The following is a 16,972-nucleotide window of genomic DNA, read 5'->3' as shown; positions in this document are numbered from 1 at the left end:
CAAAAACAGGCCCACCATGGACTTCAAGCAGGGAACTCTGGCAGGTTTCTGTACAGAACTCTACCTACCCTGCAACTTGGTCTCAGCATTTGTGCGGTAGATTCCCCCGTGGTGGGCAATGGTACGTGCTGCCTCCAGGTGACTCATCACCACATCTACTCCGGCGTCCGTGCTCTCCCAGGGCTCCACCCCCTCTCCGATGGCCACGCCCCTCTCCAGCAGTGAGAGCAGAGGGACAATGTGGGGGAACGAGGTGTTGGAGAGAGGACAGCTTTCTGAGGGAGTGAGACAGAGAGAGGAGGAGTTAAGAGGATAGGTCTAGCAGCCAGGCCCTTTTATATTTCCATATACATCCATATACGTCCAGGTGGGGCTGCAAACTAGTGGGGGTGGAGGGGAGTCCCCATTACCTGTAAAGTGCTTTGAGTGAAGTGTCCAGAAAAGCACTATATAACTGTAAGTAATTATTATTAATTATTATTTTCTGCTTTTGCATGCCTTTATTCCAATCAATCCTTAATTTAACCAATCCTAAATCCGGGCGGAGCGGTGGCACTGTGACTAAGCATTTGTGCCTGTGGCTAGAAGGTTGCCGGTTCAAATCCTGTGTCCGGCAAAGGAATCCTACTCCATTGGGCCCCTGAGCAAGGCCCTTAACCCCAGCTGCTCCAGGGGTGCCATATAAATGGCTGACCCTGCGCTCTGACTCCAGGCTTCTCTCTCCCCCTCTTTGTGCCTGTGGGTCTCATAGAGAGCAAGCTGGGGTATGTGAAAAGACAAATTCCTAATGCAAGAAATTGTATATGGCCAATAAAGTGATCTTCTTATTTAGTGAAGTCTAGAGGACAGTTTTAGTGAAAGCCAATAACAGAAATCTGTTCTGGTCTGATTGCATTCATTTCTCCAGAAGTAGGGAAATGGCAATTGTCAGAAAATTGCCCTGCCCTGGTACTAGTGCACTGGTGCTGAGAATTTAGTACGCTGATCTGATGTATACAACATGGCACAAGTGTAAAGACTGTAACCCTGAAATGTAATAATGCAGGCATGGCCAGCCAGAGCAAGAATCCAGCGTGTTTTATAGATTTCCCTTAATAATCTGTTTAAAAGGAGTGTGTTACACATACAATTAGCTTTTACAGCAATATATTCAGGAAAGCACTGGTCACAGTAGGGCCGTAAGGATCTCTAAATACATTCTTAAGTGAACAGCTGAAGTGGTACAATGTTTATCAGAAATGATCAGGCAAAGGTGATCCACAGAAACTACTGGGCTTTGGTCATTTCCGAAGCCAGAATGGACCACCCCTGGGCTGCAGATCGCTCCAGAAAGCCATGTCTTTCGCGGTGTGTTTACCCCTGCCGTCGTTCATGGTCTTCATGAAGGGCTTCAGCTTCTTCTCGTAGAGGATGGCTCCCTCCGTGTGCCGCTGGCGCAAGGTCACCCACGTCTGCTCCAGCCTGGCGATCTGAGCGGCCGGAGAAAGGGAGGGTGAGACGCAGCGAAACAGAAGAGAATTTTTAATAATAATAATTGCTTACACTTATATAGCGCTTTTCTGGACACTCCACTCAAAGCGCTTTACAGGTAATGGGGATCCCCTCCACCACCACCAGTGTGCAGCCCCACCTGGATGATGTGACGGCAGCCTGCTCACCACACATCAGCTCTCCGTGGGGAGGAGAGCAGAGTAAGAAGCCAATTCATAGATAGGGATTATTATTGGGAGGCCATGATTGGTAAAGGCCAATGGGAAATTTGACCAGGATGCCGGGGTTACACCCCTACTCTTTTCGAGAAACACCCTGGGATTTTTAGTGACCACAGAGAGTCAGGACCTCGGTTTTACATCTCATCTGAAGGACAGGGTCTGTTTACAGTATAGTGTCCCCGTACTGTACTGGGGCATTAGGACCCACACAGACCGCAGGGTGAGCGCCCCCTGCTGGCCCCACTAACACCCCTTCCAGCAGCAACCTTAGTTTTTCCCAGGAGGTCTCCCATCCAGGTACTGACCAGGCTCACACCTGCTGAGCTCCAGTGGGGCTGCCAGCTGTGAGTTGCAGGGTGATATGGCTGCTGACATGTTTTAAACGAAAGCCTCCCCCTTCTCTACATGAGCTGCCTCCGCTGCCTTCACCCGCGCTCCGACGCCCGGCCCGCGTTACCTGGGGCAGCTCCAGGGCCCTCATCACGGCGGCGAAGCCGAACATGTTGCCCAGGTTGCTCTTGAGCTCGGCCGCCAGCTGGATGGTCTTGTGCAGGAGGGCGGCGCGTTCCTCCGTGCTCCCGGTACAGCCCAGCAGGTCCACGGCCATCATGATGGACATGGTGTGGAACCTGCGGGGAAGACGTCCGCATCGCCAATGCAATCAGGAACACCAGCAACTAAGCTCCCCCCCACCACCCAGCAGGAAGAAAGAGCAGTGCCCGACAGAGGTGAATCAACAGCCAGCTGAAGAGAGGTCTCCCACCGGTAAGAACAACAAGTTCATGGCATAAATCAACTGGAGCAGATTTTCGTTTTAGAATGAGTACCTGGGATCCATTCAAACTGACCTCATTTTTGGAGGAGGGAGGAAAACACCAGAGTACCCAGATGAAAATCCAAGAAAAGATCAGGAGAATGTACAAACTCTGGAACTGAAACCGGGAAACTTGGAGCTATTAGGCCGTCGCTCCAACAAGGTAGGAAGTGGTATGTCGAAAGGGTATGACTGTAGCAAAGTAACTTGAGGCCCAAGCCTTAAGGGAGTTTTTCCCCTTTTACCCTTGCATATGTCACTTGAGAGAGACTGTGTCTTTATTTATATCCCCCTCTTGCAGCCCTAAACCCTCTCACCTCTCCAGCAGGTCCAGTCTGAGCTGGTGTCCATGAGGAAGGGTCAACAGCTCCAGGCCGGAGCTCACTCCCATCATCCTCTGCGTCTCCTTAGTAACATCCAGTATCCTGGCAACCTGCAGGCAAACCAGAGAGGGACAGCTGAACAGCTCTGTTCACGGCTCCTGAAATGAATTAATTCATTCGGCCTTTATCAAATAATTATGGCAATAAATATCATCATGTATTCCCAGCCATTTATTGGATTAATCCCCAGTTCCTCACACCATTTTCTGCAGTTCAGATGTTAATTGAATTGGTCTCTTAATCTCCTGTTAGCTGTGCAGTGGGTATGAATCAAGTTCTCCGTTGCATGGCACTGGAGAGTTTTATGTTTATGACGCGTTTAAGGGCAGAGGTGGGTCAACCGTTCTTCATTAGTAAAAACAGAAACTTACTCAAGGAGCAGGGCTGATATCGTGAACATGGGGCTGGATGATGGACAGGTGACACGCAACAGTATTTGCAATATGAATAAAAAAGCAAAGGCTCCTGGAGTGGACCATTGTGTCTGCAATGAAGGGAAGGGACCATTCCCCCAAGTGGGAAGAAGTCCAAGAGGTACAGTGGACTAATTGACTTTGATCTCCAGAGGTGATGATCTCTTTGCCCTTCTTCACTTAGCAGTGGGGGGAATAACTGCTGGCCTCATTTTACCTTGAGCTGAATTCTATTCCTGAATTCAAAGCAAGCAACACATGATTTAAACACTCCCCCTTCAAAAATGATACTACACTATCTGATACCTAATGTTTTCTGAGCTGTGGGTGGTACTGTTAACATAGATACATTTGCAGACTTTGGGATTGCAATCCTAACCTTCGTCAAGAAGCATGCTGTACACTGAAACTTCAAGGGGAGCTACAGTCCCAGTCCCACAGACCGGCTTACTAAATATCCATGACAAAAGAGATGACGGTATCACAACACTTTACAAAGACCGAATGAAGCGCAAACTCCCGAACTTTGTGAAAGTGCTGTAAGCCGCCGTGCTGTCGCAAGCCCCCGGCCTCGCCACGAGCAAGACCGCGAGTTCCCCCGAGCTGTGACGCGATGCGGCCCTTCCCGCTCCCTAGTCACTGCGACGACTGAGGTCCTGCGATGTACACGCGAACAAGTCCGGGCTGTGCAGCGGCCATTTCGCCGCAGAAATGTTTCAAGGTGACCTGCTCTGCAGAGTTAGCGAGCAAGTTGTATGCGTCCGCAAAAACCTCTCAAAGTCGAGAGCTAAATTTCTACTGGATGAAAAGAGCTGGATTCCCAAGCCTGCTTCTTTACAAAGTTAGAGGGCTGCATCGCCTCACTGGGTGTTTTGTTGCCTCGTTCTGAATCACAGAACATGGCGCTGCGCAGACCTGGAAATGTTGTCTATTTTGCGATGTAAACTGCAGGTTTTACAAGTGACTGTGTGCATTTGACTTTTATCATGGATTGAAATGCGCTCCTCATGGCCGATTCTTTCTAACCCCAAAAGTATAAAAATATTGCGGGTCCCCTTTAACGTCTCCAAGTATACAGTATGACTTCCTTCTCCAGCAAGGATGCCACCCGCCCAGCTTAGTCATATTAGGAAAGGCAGGCGGGTCACCACCTTCCCCTGAAGCTGCCAGCTCGAGCCGTTAGAGCAGGGACCAGAAAGTCAGAGGCCTACCATGCAGTCAGCCTTGGTGATGTGCTTGGCGGCAGTCTTTGCATCCACCTCGGCCAGTAGCTCCTTCACCCTTTTCAGGACAGACATCTCCAGTGGCTTATTTTCAGCCGGCACCAGCAGGGACTGGTACCCGTTGGGCTTGAAGGCGGAGGTCATTTCCACCAGGGGTGGAGTGAACGAGTCCTCCCCCAGCTCCTCCCTGCCGCCTGGGCACCCCCCCGAATCTAACACCTGGCTGGTCTCCTCCACCCGCAGCCTCTCCACGTAGCTCTTCGTGGGCAGGGGCCCGGGCGTGGGGGTGGGCCGGAGCTCGCAGTAGTGCCCGCCTGCCCCGTCTGGATCCGTGGCGTTCGGAGGGTAGTACCCGTGCGCTGGCGTGGAGTGGGCAGTGGGGGACAGGTCAGCGCAGGACACGTTATTGTTCGAGGAGGGGCAGAGCTGGGGTTCACTGGAGCGCCGCATCACCGGGGAAGTGGGCACCATGGCTGGCACCCTGCCCACAGCCGGACTCTTGTGTCTGTTAACTGGTGGGTGCAAGCCAGACGAGAGGAGAAAAACAGGAGATTAACGTTATTTCCAAGGGCTACTGCCCCGCCAATGCAAACAGGTCTGACAAGTCGGCGGTTCCCTTTTGCCTGGAAACGTTGCTCAAATGCATTTCTGTTCAAACAAATACCGCTGGGCTCATTTTTTAAAATGAAAATCAAAGAGTCCTTTCTGACTGCGTCAGTGGTGTGATGGTCTTAAGTGACTGACTTATAAGCGTGAGGTCGGGTGTTCAAATCCAGCTATCGCCACGAGTTTCCTTTATAGGGGCGGAGCAGTGGCACTGTGGCTCAGGATCTGCGCCTGTGGCTGGGAGGTTGCCGGTTCAAATCCCGCGGCCGGCAGAGGAATCCTACTCCGTTGGGCCCCTGAGCAAGGCCCTTAACCCCAACTGCTCCAGGGGCGCTGTACAATTACAGCCAAGCTTCTCTCTCCCTGTCTGTGTGTCTCATGGAGAGCAAGCTGGGGTCTGCGAAAAGACGAATTCCTAATGCAAGAAATTGTATGTGGCCAATAAAGTGATGTTAATGTTAATGACTATCGAGGACAAGAACAAGTGGGGCTCGGGATACAGAATGGCACAGAAATGAGTGGCCATGAGAGGACTCACTGGAGCTGTACGCTGGCGAGAGGGGGGTCTCGCTGACCGGAGACATGGGGCAGCTGAACTCCTGGATCTGGTCCATACTGAGCGCGCAGTTCCTGATCGCCTCCTTGTGGTGTAAAGTGGAAGGGCTGCAAAGGGGAGAAGACGGAGTGAGCAATGAAAGAGGATGAGGTATAAGCCAGCACCTGCTCCCTACCGCTACTGCGCAGGTAAGCATTGAAGCGCTCCAAAAAAAAACCACCACAAGAAAACAACTCAAACGCAGGAGGTGACAGGTTTGTGATCAACGTGAGGGGAGAAGACTCTCTAACTTCATGCATCATAGCAATAACAGGGGATACTCCATCACATACCTCAAAAGGCATGTACTTGAACTCTAAAAAAGAGTAAAGCTCGAGAAGACTTCGACCTCCTTTCTCACGACTAGCGGCGAACAGGAAGAGGGAGCAGTGTCATCGCACGTGACCAACCCATGCAATCAGGCAGCTTTGCAGGGTGCGTCAGTGTGGGGTGCAGTGAGAGCAGCAGGCAAAGGTGCTTATTGTGTGCGTGGAGGACAAGCGGGAAGCTGCAGACCCGAGCCGATTCAGTGTCGGCTGCCGATAGTGAGTTTCTGGTGTGCAAGCCGTGTGCACCACTACAACCCCACCGGATGGGGACAGCCACTGCTGAAATCACCTCATCCCCTGCTCGGATCCCAGACACGTCCCAGGGGCTAAAACCGGTGTCCTGCGCAAGCACAGGTCTGCACTGCCACCTGGGCTGGGCTCCCTATGTGAATAAAGACCACACCGTCACGACCACCCACAATCGGAGCACAACCCTAGGGAGAGTCCCGCCAACGCCCCCACATTGTTCCCAACCACACGACAGTCCTCTCCAATTCCAACAAACGCAGTCGCATTAACTCATCAACCAATCATGCCTGTCTTTCATCCCCCGCACCCACTACATCCCAGAACACTTAAGCCCTCACCACCGTCACCTCAACGCTCAGTATTGGTTTCCACCAAGTGGAGCTCCTCATCTCTGTCTCGAGATGCCTCTGCAAATTTCCTGGCTTCTGAACCTTTGGCTTCCTGACCAACGGACCTGTCTTTGACCGCGGCCTTTGAACGGCGATTCGGATAAGTACACTCGGATTTTCGTTCTAACTCTCAAGATCCTATAAATGGCTGACCCTGCGCTCTGACTCCAAGCTTCTCTCCCTGTCTATGTGTCTGTGTGTCTCATGGAGAGCAAGTTGGGGTATGCAAAAAGATAAATTCCTAATGCAAGCAACTGTATATGGCTAATAAAGTGATCTTATCTTATCCTTTAGTCACCACGTAGGGTCCTACAATTCATCTGGCCAGTGCCATAACACATCCCGAGCAAGCTCTGAACCTGGAGGCACGATTCTGGGTAGTCCAGATATTTGGCTAGAAAAAATGGAGCTGACGCCTTTCAGGGAGGTTTTGTCGGTTTAAAACATTGCGGTAGTCTCAAGACTGCGACGTGAAGCGTGGAGAAATGGCGCCTGCCTTGAATCTGTGACTCACTGCTGTTGATCCTTCCACGACGATCTGTAACACTGGACTGACGGCGTGTCAGGATTCTACAGGAATTTAAGAGGATAGAGAAAAGGGCATGGGGCTTGTTGGGTTAATTAAGATGTGCAATTTGGAAAGGGATTACAGGAAATATAGTACTAGAGCTGTTTGTATGCAGGATAGGCCCAGTTGAAGCACTGTGCATTGCAGCTGTGTTAATGAAGCACATAGTTTGCCTGTACTCCCCCAGCCTCACCTGTGAGGGATGATTTTCTCAGTGGTCAGCCCATCCGTCATGGTGACGCTCCGCCTCTTGATGTGTGCTCCTCTCTGATTGGTGGGAGACTGGCTGAGATTATGCTTCCCATTGGCCAAGGCAAAGCTGGCCTCCAGGTACCGGAGGGGCAGAGTGCGGTTGATGGGACAGTAAATGTGGGCGCCACTCTGCTGGGATACGGGTCGCCGATTGCCCACATAGTAGTGCACCAGGGCCGGTACCGAGTCGAAGCTCTCGCGCTCCAAAAGGTACTGGACCCGGGAGTACGAGTCGCTGGATTTGACCAGCACCTTGCTGATCTTGAAGTGCAGGACCTCATGGTTCCAGCGGCTGGTCAGGACGTAATCACCGACGCTGGTCAGGGAGTCCCGGATCAGGAAATCACCGTTCCTCAAGACTAGCGTCTCCGAGACCTGTCGAGAAACACGTGATCAGTAGCGTGAACATCATGACATCAGCGCCTGTCTGCTTAAACAGAGATAATAATAATAATAAACTTTATTTTATATAGCGCCTTTAAAGGTGGCTTCTCAAAGCGCTTTACAGGATGACAATAACAATAAATAAGAAGACTACAACAATAAATAAGAAGATTTCACAAGATAGGAGACAATTATAATTACAACAATACAACAATAACAATAGAGGAGACCGTGGAAGGTGGTATTAAGAAGAGCAGAGGGGTGAAGAATGGAACCAGTTAAGTAAAGGCTTTTCTGAAGAAGAAGGTTTTGAATCTGGATTTGAAGGAGTTTAGAGAAGGTGACTCTCCGATATCCTTGGGCAAAGAGTTCCAGAGCTTGGGGGCATAACAGGAGAAGGCCCTGTCGCCCATACAATGTAGACGGGCTTGGGGGACAGTAAGGAGAGCAGAATTTGAAGAGCGGAGGTTGCGAGGTGGGGAGTAGGGCGATAAAAGTTCAGACAGGTATTGAGGTGCCAAGCAAAGGAAGATGGCAAAGGAAAATTGGGAGATACTAGCTTCAATATGTCCTCTTGACTCTTTACACAATATTACTAGAGTTTTGAGTGGTTTCTGACAGTACAATTAACATACTTAGTTATTAATAACAGAATAAGCTTCCTAAAATACTCAGCTATTAAACCCTGAGATATCCCTTCAAATTTCCAATATTTGGATGGAACAAGACCAATGCAAAGGTTGTCTTAGGTTGGGGTCTTTAAATCAATTGGTATCCTCAACAGTTTAAGACCTACAGAAAATATGGCATTAAATAGGCCGGATTAGGATTACAGGGGAACTGCAAAACTATTGGAAAGACTGAGGAGAGCATTCAAACCACAATGAAAATAAAATGTACATTGTAACCTGTAAAACCTCCAGTTTACATCACAAAATAGATTAAATTATCCAGCTAGTTCTGTGAACGGGGCAACAAAACATCTGGTGATGTGTGCGGCCCTATGACATCGTAAACATTGTAAACTCTTTAAATCCAATGGAAATATTGTTTTGATTTTGCAACGGTTTGGCCAACAAATATGACTGACTTGTTAACTCGGATCACGGGAGATCATGGTGGAACATTTCTGCAGTGAAATGCCTGCTGCACGCCCTGTAGTTATTCGCTCGTCCATCACATTACTTTTGTCATTCCAGTGACTAGTGAGCAGGAAGGGCCGCATCACCTCACAACTCATGGGAACTCGAGGGCAAGTTTGCAACAGCATGGCGACTTCCACAAAGCTCACAATTTTGAGCTTTATTTGAAATGTGTACATTTTTTTTTTCTGTAATGTCAATGAGTTTATTTTTTTACAGAGCTTTAACGACCGGTCTGAGAAATTGGGACTGCAGTTAACCTTTAATTGGGCCAAATGTTCTCCGCAAGCCTTAAAGTTGTTTGTACTAAAGACACAGAAAGGCCTACAGATCTGTGACTCCTAGGAATCAAGATTATTATGTAACAAACCATAAAACATTAAGAGTTACAGGAGAATAAGGGAAATGCTGTTCCCCACTTTTTCTTCAATTTTACTAAATGCTGGAAAATATTTGAGCACTGCTAAAAAAAAAAAGCCAGCCTGAGTTTAAATAGAAACGTAGGATGTGTTTTAGATTTCTGCACTTCCTACGCAGGTCTCTGTACAACACTTCATTAATCTCTAAACTCTAAAAATAAGATTAAAACCAAAGCGAAGAAAATGTAAGCAGGTAACCACATTGTGCTGCAGTAATCTTCGCTACCACAAGAGGGCGCAGTTGGTAAGCTCTTTACCCACATAAAGCTGTGTAGGAAATGGGAGCCATGGAAACAACATAGTTGATAGAGAAGAGGGAGGATTTTCCTTGTTTACATCCGTTTCAAGTATCTGCCTGAATACATTATGGTAACGTGGAGCAGATTCATATTAAAAGATGCTTGACAGACATTAATTTAAAAGCTGGGAAAAGAAAAGAAGACCGCATAGCCTCTCAGATTGAGTATAGTTGATATAATCTCCCATCACATTTCAGCTATGCCTGACAGAGGTCAACAGACGCCAATCTCTTCACCTCTTCACTGTACTATAAAAAGGAAGACTAAAAAGTGAAGTGTGACTTAAACTGTTTTACTTTGTACAGGGCAAGACAGGGTGAAATTCACAAAGCCCTCCAGATATGGCTGTTGCTGAAGGCAGCAAAAGATTATTGAAGCCGACAGGAATCTGGACACTTAAACAAAACACACAGAACTGTTTTTGAAGACTTTCAAAGCCTGAGTCAAAATGAAACTCACAGATTTCACCTTTTTTTAAAGTGTCAAACAGTTGTTAAAAAGGGATTTAGGAAGACCCCTCTTCTGTTTACTGTTGTTAAAATGCTGAAGGAATCCCATAATATCAACATTCTCTACATATTGAGGTTTTTAAAAAAAACACCATCCATCATTCAAAAAGTACACTAGGGGAAAATGAGAGGTTTCATAGACCTTTCAGCTCACTTTAATTCCAGTCCAAAGGGCCTATTCCAAATTAAGTAAGCACTTCAATTATCTCAGTTTATAATGAGTTCCCTATTGCATCTCTTGTCATGAAGAAATGTAGTGCAATAGAGACACATTGCACTTTATTATATTGTAAAAACACAGAACGTACACTTGCTTTGTTTTTTGCTACTTTCAGCTGTATTGTGTTAAAGGCAAGGAATAAATTTGGAGCTAGCAGTATACTGCTTGCACACAGAGCCAACAGAGGTGTAAGAATGATTCACTCTAGCCTCATGTTTAGATCGTAACAGTAGAGACATTTTAAAGAGCTAATAATAATAATTCATAATTCCTTACACTAAAATAGAGCTTTTCTGGACACTCCACTCAAAGCACTTTACAGGTAATGAGGAATCCCACTACCACCACCAGTGAGCAGCCCCACCTGGATGATGTGACGGCAGCCATAGTACACCAGTACACTCACCACACACCAGCTCAGTACGGAGGAGAGTAGAGTGATGAAGCCAGTTCAGAGATGGGGGTTATTAGGAGACCATGAGTGGTAAAGGCTAGGGGGTAATTTGCCCAAGACATTGGGGTAACACCCCTAGCTAGCTAAATTCATTAACTGCTTTGCCTGAAGTATCCTTCTCCTGCATGTGAATTGAACATTGCATTGAAAGTCACATATTGTTCTGCACAAAACGCTATATCCCTTAACAATGATGCTTCCTCTCTTTCCTTAGTACTTCCTGAAAAGTTTATATCCCCCAGGGTCACGGCAAACAGGGGTGGTGCTGCTCGACAAATGCCGAACGTGTTACCGCAGATCAGATTACGTCGGGGCCGGATTTTGGTGTTTGTAGGTCCTGGGCACTTTCTCTCCGAAATGTGCAAAAAGAGGGGTAAACGCCAATTGAATGACGTCGATTGGCAAGATGCACTTTCAACTATTCCGATGCTAAACCGCGTGATTGATGGAGCGAGTCAAGCGACTGTCACTTCGAGACTTCTAGTTTCTAGAACAGCCTTCTGGTAGCGTACGGTTATTGATTTGGAGCCCCTAGAGTCGATCGCAAGCATGTTGTTCCAGCTCGTTTTTCGTTAGTCACTAGTGTTTCCCTCCTTCGCGGGCCCTAAAACATCTGTAGGCCCTAGGCTCTGCGCTTACAGTGCCTCATGGGAAATCTGGCACTGGATTACGTGCGCATTCCTGCGGTCAGGAGCCTCACCTCTCTGGGGATGCGCCCGTGGTACCAGCCGTGACTGCGCAGGTCGCTGCTGCTCAGCTTCAACTCCTCCTCCAGCTCCCGTCTCAGCTTCTCCGGGGGCGAGTCCAAAAGGTACTTCTCCTTTGAGAACTGGGGAAAGAAAAGAGGAGCAGACGTGGCACATCAGGTGAAATTAATAATAATAACTCCTTACACTTATATAGCACTTTTCTGGACACTCCACTCAAAGCGCTTTACAGGTAATGAGGAATCCCACTACCACCACCAGTGTGCAGCCCCACCTGGATGATGCGACGGCAGCCAGAGTGCGCCAGTCTGCTCCCCACACACCAGCTCTCAGTGGGGAGAAGAACAGAGTGATGGAGCCAGTTCAGAGATGGAGGTTATTTGGAGGCCATGACTGGTAAAGGCCAGGGGGAAATTTGGCCCGGGACACTGGGGTTACACCCCTACTCTTTTTGAGAAACGCCCTGGGATTTGTAATGACCACAGAGAGTCAGGACCTCGGTTTTACATCTCATCCGTCAATACACAGGGGCATTAGGACCCACACAGACCGCAGGGTGAGCGCCCCCTGCTCTCCTGACTAACACCTGTTCCTGCAGCAACCTTAGTGTTTCCCAGGAGGTCTCTCATCCAGGTACTGACCAGGCTAAGCTTCAGTGGGTTGTCATTTGTGAGTTGCAGGGTGACATGGCTGCTGGCTGAAATTCTGATCTCACATCATTCAGTCTGCGGCCGACCCACAGGTAAGACCACACAGAACGAAAAGCGCAACAATCAAACCCCAGCGCTTTTACATCCAGGCTGAAAAACGTGCTTTTTTGTTCAAGGTCCTGTTAACTTTGGATAACGGCGTGGTTTGTTTTATTGCAGAGCCCGAGTGAGAGTCCGGTGCCGTAGGTGACTGTTCTTAAATATAAGAAGTAAAAAAAAAAAAGACCGTTGCTCCAGAACAGACTGCTGAATTTTTAATAAGGTCTAAAATATGATAAAGGCAATTTCTGCCTTGTGCTTTTCTTTGCTGTTTCTCATTCTTGGCAGAACCTCAGTAGAAGAGGCTGAGGCAAAGGCACAACGCGATCAATTTCTCCAGCTCTGGGTCATTTCTTGACGGTTCCCCCCCCTCGCTCCCAAAGAGAAATTGATTAAGTTGCTGCCTCTGACTTCTCTCCCCAGGGGAGACGGAGGGGATATGAAATTGCTGCCGTTTTCCCTTCCGATTTAATTTGATGCCGCGCGTTCAACGCGGCAGGCGTGAAGCAAAAAAAAAAAAAGAAACAAAAAGTGAAAAAACCGCAGCAGGGTCAAACTGCAAGCCTAATGGTTTCCCTGCCGAATCCCAGAAGACGAGGCCCCAACGTCTGAACGGTTCATAATTTGGTGACAAACGGATATCTGTCATGTGTTCCTCTCAAGTCGAGGTAGAGATCAGGGGTTTCTAATCGCATTGTGGAGAGCCCCAGACAGGTGAGCATTATAGGCTACTCTAATCGTCTCTTTGGTTTTTTTAAATGGAAGTTATTGTTCAATTAAGGACCATCTGTGACTTGTTTGCAAGTCACATCTTATATAGCACAAGTAAAGTTGATTAACAAAATAGGCCTCTTTAATCCCTCTGGACGCGGGTAACCGAGACAGTTTTCGAAGTCTCTTGACAGGCTCCAAACTGATGTAAGATGGAAAAGCTCAGAAGGGATTATTTGTCGTTTCGTACATTTATTGAACTGGGGTCTTGAGTCAAAACGACTGGCAGCCCCAACCAGGGCAGACCTGAGAGAAATGGCGATACAGCGCCTCATTTTGCCAGACGTGATTATTACCGTTTCTGGCCCAAGGGCTTGGTCCCTGCTACTTTCATTAAGCCACCTCACAAAGGGAGTATTAGGAGGCCATGATGGGTAAAGGCCAGGGGGGGAAATTTGGCCAGGACACCAGGGGTAACACCCCTATGCTGAGGTTTTGCCCATTAAAAAGTCGCATTTGCGAAAAAGCAGCCCTTCAAAGTGGTTTTATTGCACGTCTGCAGCAGCCCGGGGACCGCTGGCAGGCTGTTGAGAACTTTAGGTGAACGGCGGGAGTCTGTCCATGGCTGTGCACAACCTGCTCCCTCATGACCCCTTACCCAGCTCTGCAGCACAGACAGAATGTTTGCAGTCACAGCATATTGCTGACACGCCTGGACTCTGTCCTGGGTTGACTGGGGTAGCTGCTGTTTCTCCTTGTCACAAGGACAGAAGGCAGAGAAAATGCAGGCAGCTAGGGCCGCGGGTTTGAACTTTACTTGAAGTACTCTCCGAATGAGTCTCGCTGGACAGCTCCAGGGGTAACCCCGGAACCAGGAGAGCCAAAAAACAGCAGTCAAACCGAGTGCACAGTGCTGGAGCCCAGTAATTCAGGTGATCCTGTTCACTTCAGGTCCATGGAAAAGAGATTCCACACGCCGTGCATGAAGGCACGCACTGACTGGAAGGGGAGAAACTGCGCGAGGAGAAAGAATGACAAGCAACCAGCACAGCCTGGGTCTCTGAGGGTCCTTCACGTCCAGGCAGGCATGAAGACAGGGACAGTCAACAAGTCCAGCCCTTCCTCCGCCCCAGAGCCGCTGTGCCAGAGTGCCCTCGGCCTCCCGCTTGACCAAGAAGGTCATAATTGTGCGTAATGTGTGCGTTATCGAACTGTTGAGCTAATCCAATCAGGCCCCCCTAACCTGTTTATCTTCTCGAACTGCTCGCCTGTCGGCCTGCTTCCTGATATGTGCTGAGGTTACCGTTTCTGCTCCTTCCCTCGGGAGCAACCACCTGGTTTTGGCTCACCGAGAGTCTCATTAAACAAGGGGGGGGGGGGGAGACGTTAAGGAACTATATTTATTATAGAGAGTCTGCCATTATTTTCACCGTGCGTGTCGTATCTGGAGGGGTGCCCTTGCCCCGTTCAGGAAAAGAGAGGCTCTCGGGCTGATGATGTGCCTGTGCAAATGGGAAACGAAATGAGAGGAGCTGGCCCTCCACACCAACAAAGCGTGCCATTCACATATTTTCATTTAAGAGCCGGAAGAATGCAGACTTCGGTGGTTGTCATAGAAACAGTTCTTTGTGCAAGAGTTGGTGAGACATCCTGCAATGTATAGCACGGTGCTTAAAATTCTACCAGCTTTCCTCACAGCATGGCTAGGGCTGACGTCTAATGAATTTATCGAGCAGGTACACGCCATCGAATAAGGGCATGTGTTTAGTCAGGGAGGGCTGTGCGCCCTTATCGTCCCTTACTTCAGAATCGTTTTGTTGCATTTTACAAAGGTGGGACGAATTCAGGTTAAAAACCACTGTGAAAGGAGGAAGAAAGAAAACAAAAACCGAGGAGCAGGGGATGAGTTTCTCCATCAATCCATCTTGCACAAAATTAAAATAAGTTGTGTAGGGCGACCCATTCAAGTATGCATTTAGTACATGTGTACTGCATATCATAATGTATATTGATTAATTTCAAATGCTTTACAATTCGGAAAGTGAAACTCGGATCCTGATGAATGTTAAGGGCAGTAAATAAAAAGGTTACACAAAGAGAGGAGGCTGTTGGTCTCGTTCTTGCCTGCTTGGTAGTTAGGAGCTACTGTAGTTGATCTGAGGATCTCGTCCAGTTGTTTCTTGAAAGAAACCAGGGTATCAACTTCCACGGCACTGATCTGTAGCTTGCTCCACACCCCCGCCACTCTCCATGTAAAGAAGTGCCTCCTGTGTTGTTTGTGACATTTCATTACTTTTCCAAACGATTTTGCAAAGAAGTCAAAAACTTTATATTGTTAGGTGGTATTCCACGCTAGCATCCTTTAGCTCTTGTTTGTGCAAACTGGCAGAATTTAGTTTTCGTTCTGTTTGTTTTTGGTTACTTAGCCAACTTTTCTGGTACACCGCTCCAGCCAGGAAAGAGTTCATCCCCAGCACAAGGTCAAAATATGCATTTGATACAAACACCCTGCGAGGAATATTAATAAGGATTATTAGAGAGGTAATTAATGAGATGCAAGCACCTGCGTCCGGCAAAACAAACAGTCTTTCAGCAAGGACACATTTCTCCTTGCTGAAACAGCCCCACCCTCTTAACAACTGTGACCAATCTCACAGCCATAGCATGACAAACATTCATGGAAGCAAATCAGATAATTCCATAATCAAACCTTTTTTTACACGAAGCTGTTCAGTACTTCATTAAATTATGCTTAATTGTCAACGATGCCTCTTATACATTTATCATTCCTATTTGCCCGAACAAGCAGCAATTAAGATTTTTCAAGTGAAGAGATAAATGTGTAGACACAGGGTGCCAATACTATTGTCTGTAAATATTCTTGGCAAAAACAGCCAAAGGCCTTAAAACCCACTCAATCAGTTTCTAGTCTAAAGCTTTATTACAATGGCAAATGATTTTTGAGTGAAACTGGTATTTAGACTGGTCTAAGTGGAGAAAAAAAAGCACCTTTAGGGTTAAGCGTGAATATTAAAGACACTACAAATAGACTGCTGTCTGTGTACAGGACACTTTTAAAATCCCATCTCCCCCGGACTCTACAGTGCACGTATCACACTAGAGGTTTAGAACAAAGCCGTCTTGTTATTCTAAAATCTCCAAATCTGAGAATCTTTTAATTCCAAACAACACATTTGGCAGGATTACGGTCCAATCAATCTTGTAATCTTCACTGTTTGGGGGCGGGAGAAGGAAAGCCGGCAGAAAACCTACAGATTTATTAATTTTTTTTATTCTTGGCGGTACAGAGCCCTTTCTCGGTTAACCTTCGGGGAAAAAAGAAAAAGAAAATCAAACCGGCGCTTTCTTTCAGAGGCCCAGAGCAATGCTGGTCTCCTGCTGAGTCCTTGTCTTAATTGGCCTCTCATATCGGCAGCCTGGAGAGCCGGAATTGAAGAGGGGGTGTGTGTGTGTGAAGAGGAGACTTGGTCCTACCAGCCTCTACCCACTTGAGCAGGGTTGATACCCCCTGACTTTCCCCTAGGGAGCTCTCCACACCTGCCAACCTCGGCAAATCTCCCGTTCTCCCCACGTTTAGCAGCTCCAGATCAGAATGGGAGCCCCACAAGATCCTCTCTATCTTATCACGGCCTCCAGCCTAAGCCTATCACCTCCGCGCAGCTTTCATTAATCAGTGCCACATGTCCCCGTGAGGAGAGACCCGTGCAGGCGGCTCGTCAGACTCCCTTAATCTGGGCATCGAGCAGCGGCGAAAAAGACGGGCCAGAAACTCGCTCCGATCATTTGTCTGCCCGCGGGGGCCGGACCAGCCCAGCCCAGGCCAG

General features: G+C 48.0%; 1 protein-coding gene across 1 annotated transcript in view; it reads right to left on the bottom strand.

The window, feature by feature from the left end:
- LOC148816205 (SH2 domain-containing protein 3C-like) overlaps window positions 1-16,972 on the bottom strand; it is an 89,525-nt gene that overhangs the window by 4,474 nt on the left and 68,079 nt on the right. Inside the window, exons 4-11 of the mRNA XM_088940784.1 lie at window positions 11,661-11,789; window positions 7,475-7,908; window positions 5,690-5,814; window positions 4,534-5,057; window positions 2,844-2,959; window positions 2,170-2,341; window positions 1,358-1,469; window positions 69-275 (exon numbers count right to left, since the gene is read on the bottom strand). Coding sequence (XP_088796910.1) covers window positions 69-275; window positions 1,358-1,469; window positions 2,170-2,341; window positions 2,844-2,959; window positions 4,534-5,057; window positions 5,690-5,814; window positions 7,475-7,908; window positions 11,661-11,789 — 1,819 coding nt within the window. The remainder of the gene's footprint in view (window positions 1-68; window positions 276-1,357; window positions 1,470-2,169; window positions 2,342-2,843; window positions 2,960-4,533; window positions 5,058-5,689; window positions 5,815-7,474; window positions 7,909-11,660; window positions 11,790-16,972) is intronic.

This window comes from Atractosteus spatula, chromosome 23, assembly GCF_055471065.1.
Source record: "Atractosteus spatula isolate fAtrSpa1 chromosome 23, fAtrSpa1.hap1, whole genome shotgun sequence".
In the NCBI taxonomy this organism is placed as follows: domain Eukaryota; kingdom Metazoa; phylum Chordata; class Actinopteri; order Semionotiformes; family Lepisosteidae; genus Atractosteus; species Atractosteus spatula.
Note: the sequence above shows the minus strand (reverse complement) of the source record. Positions and strands in the feature narration are given on the sequence as shown.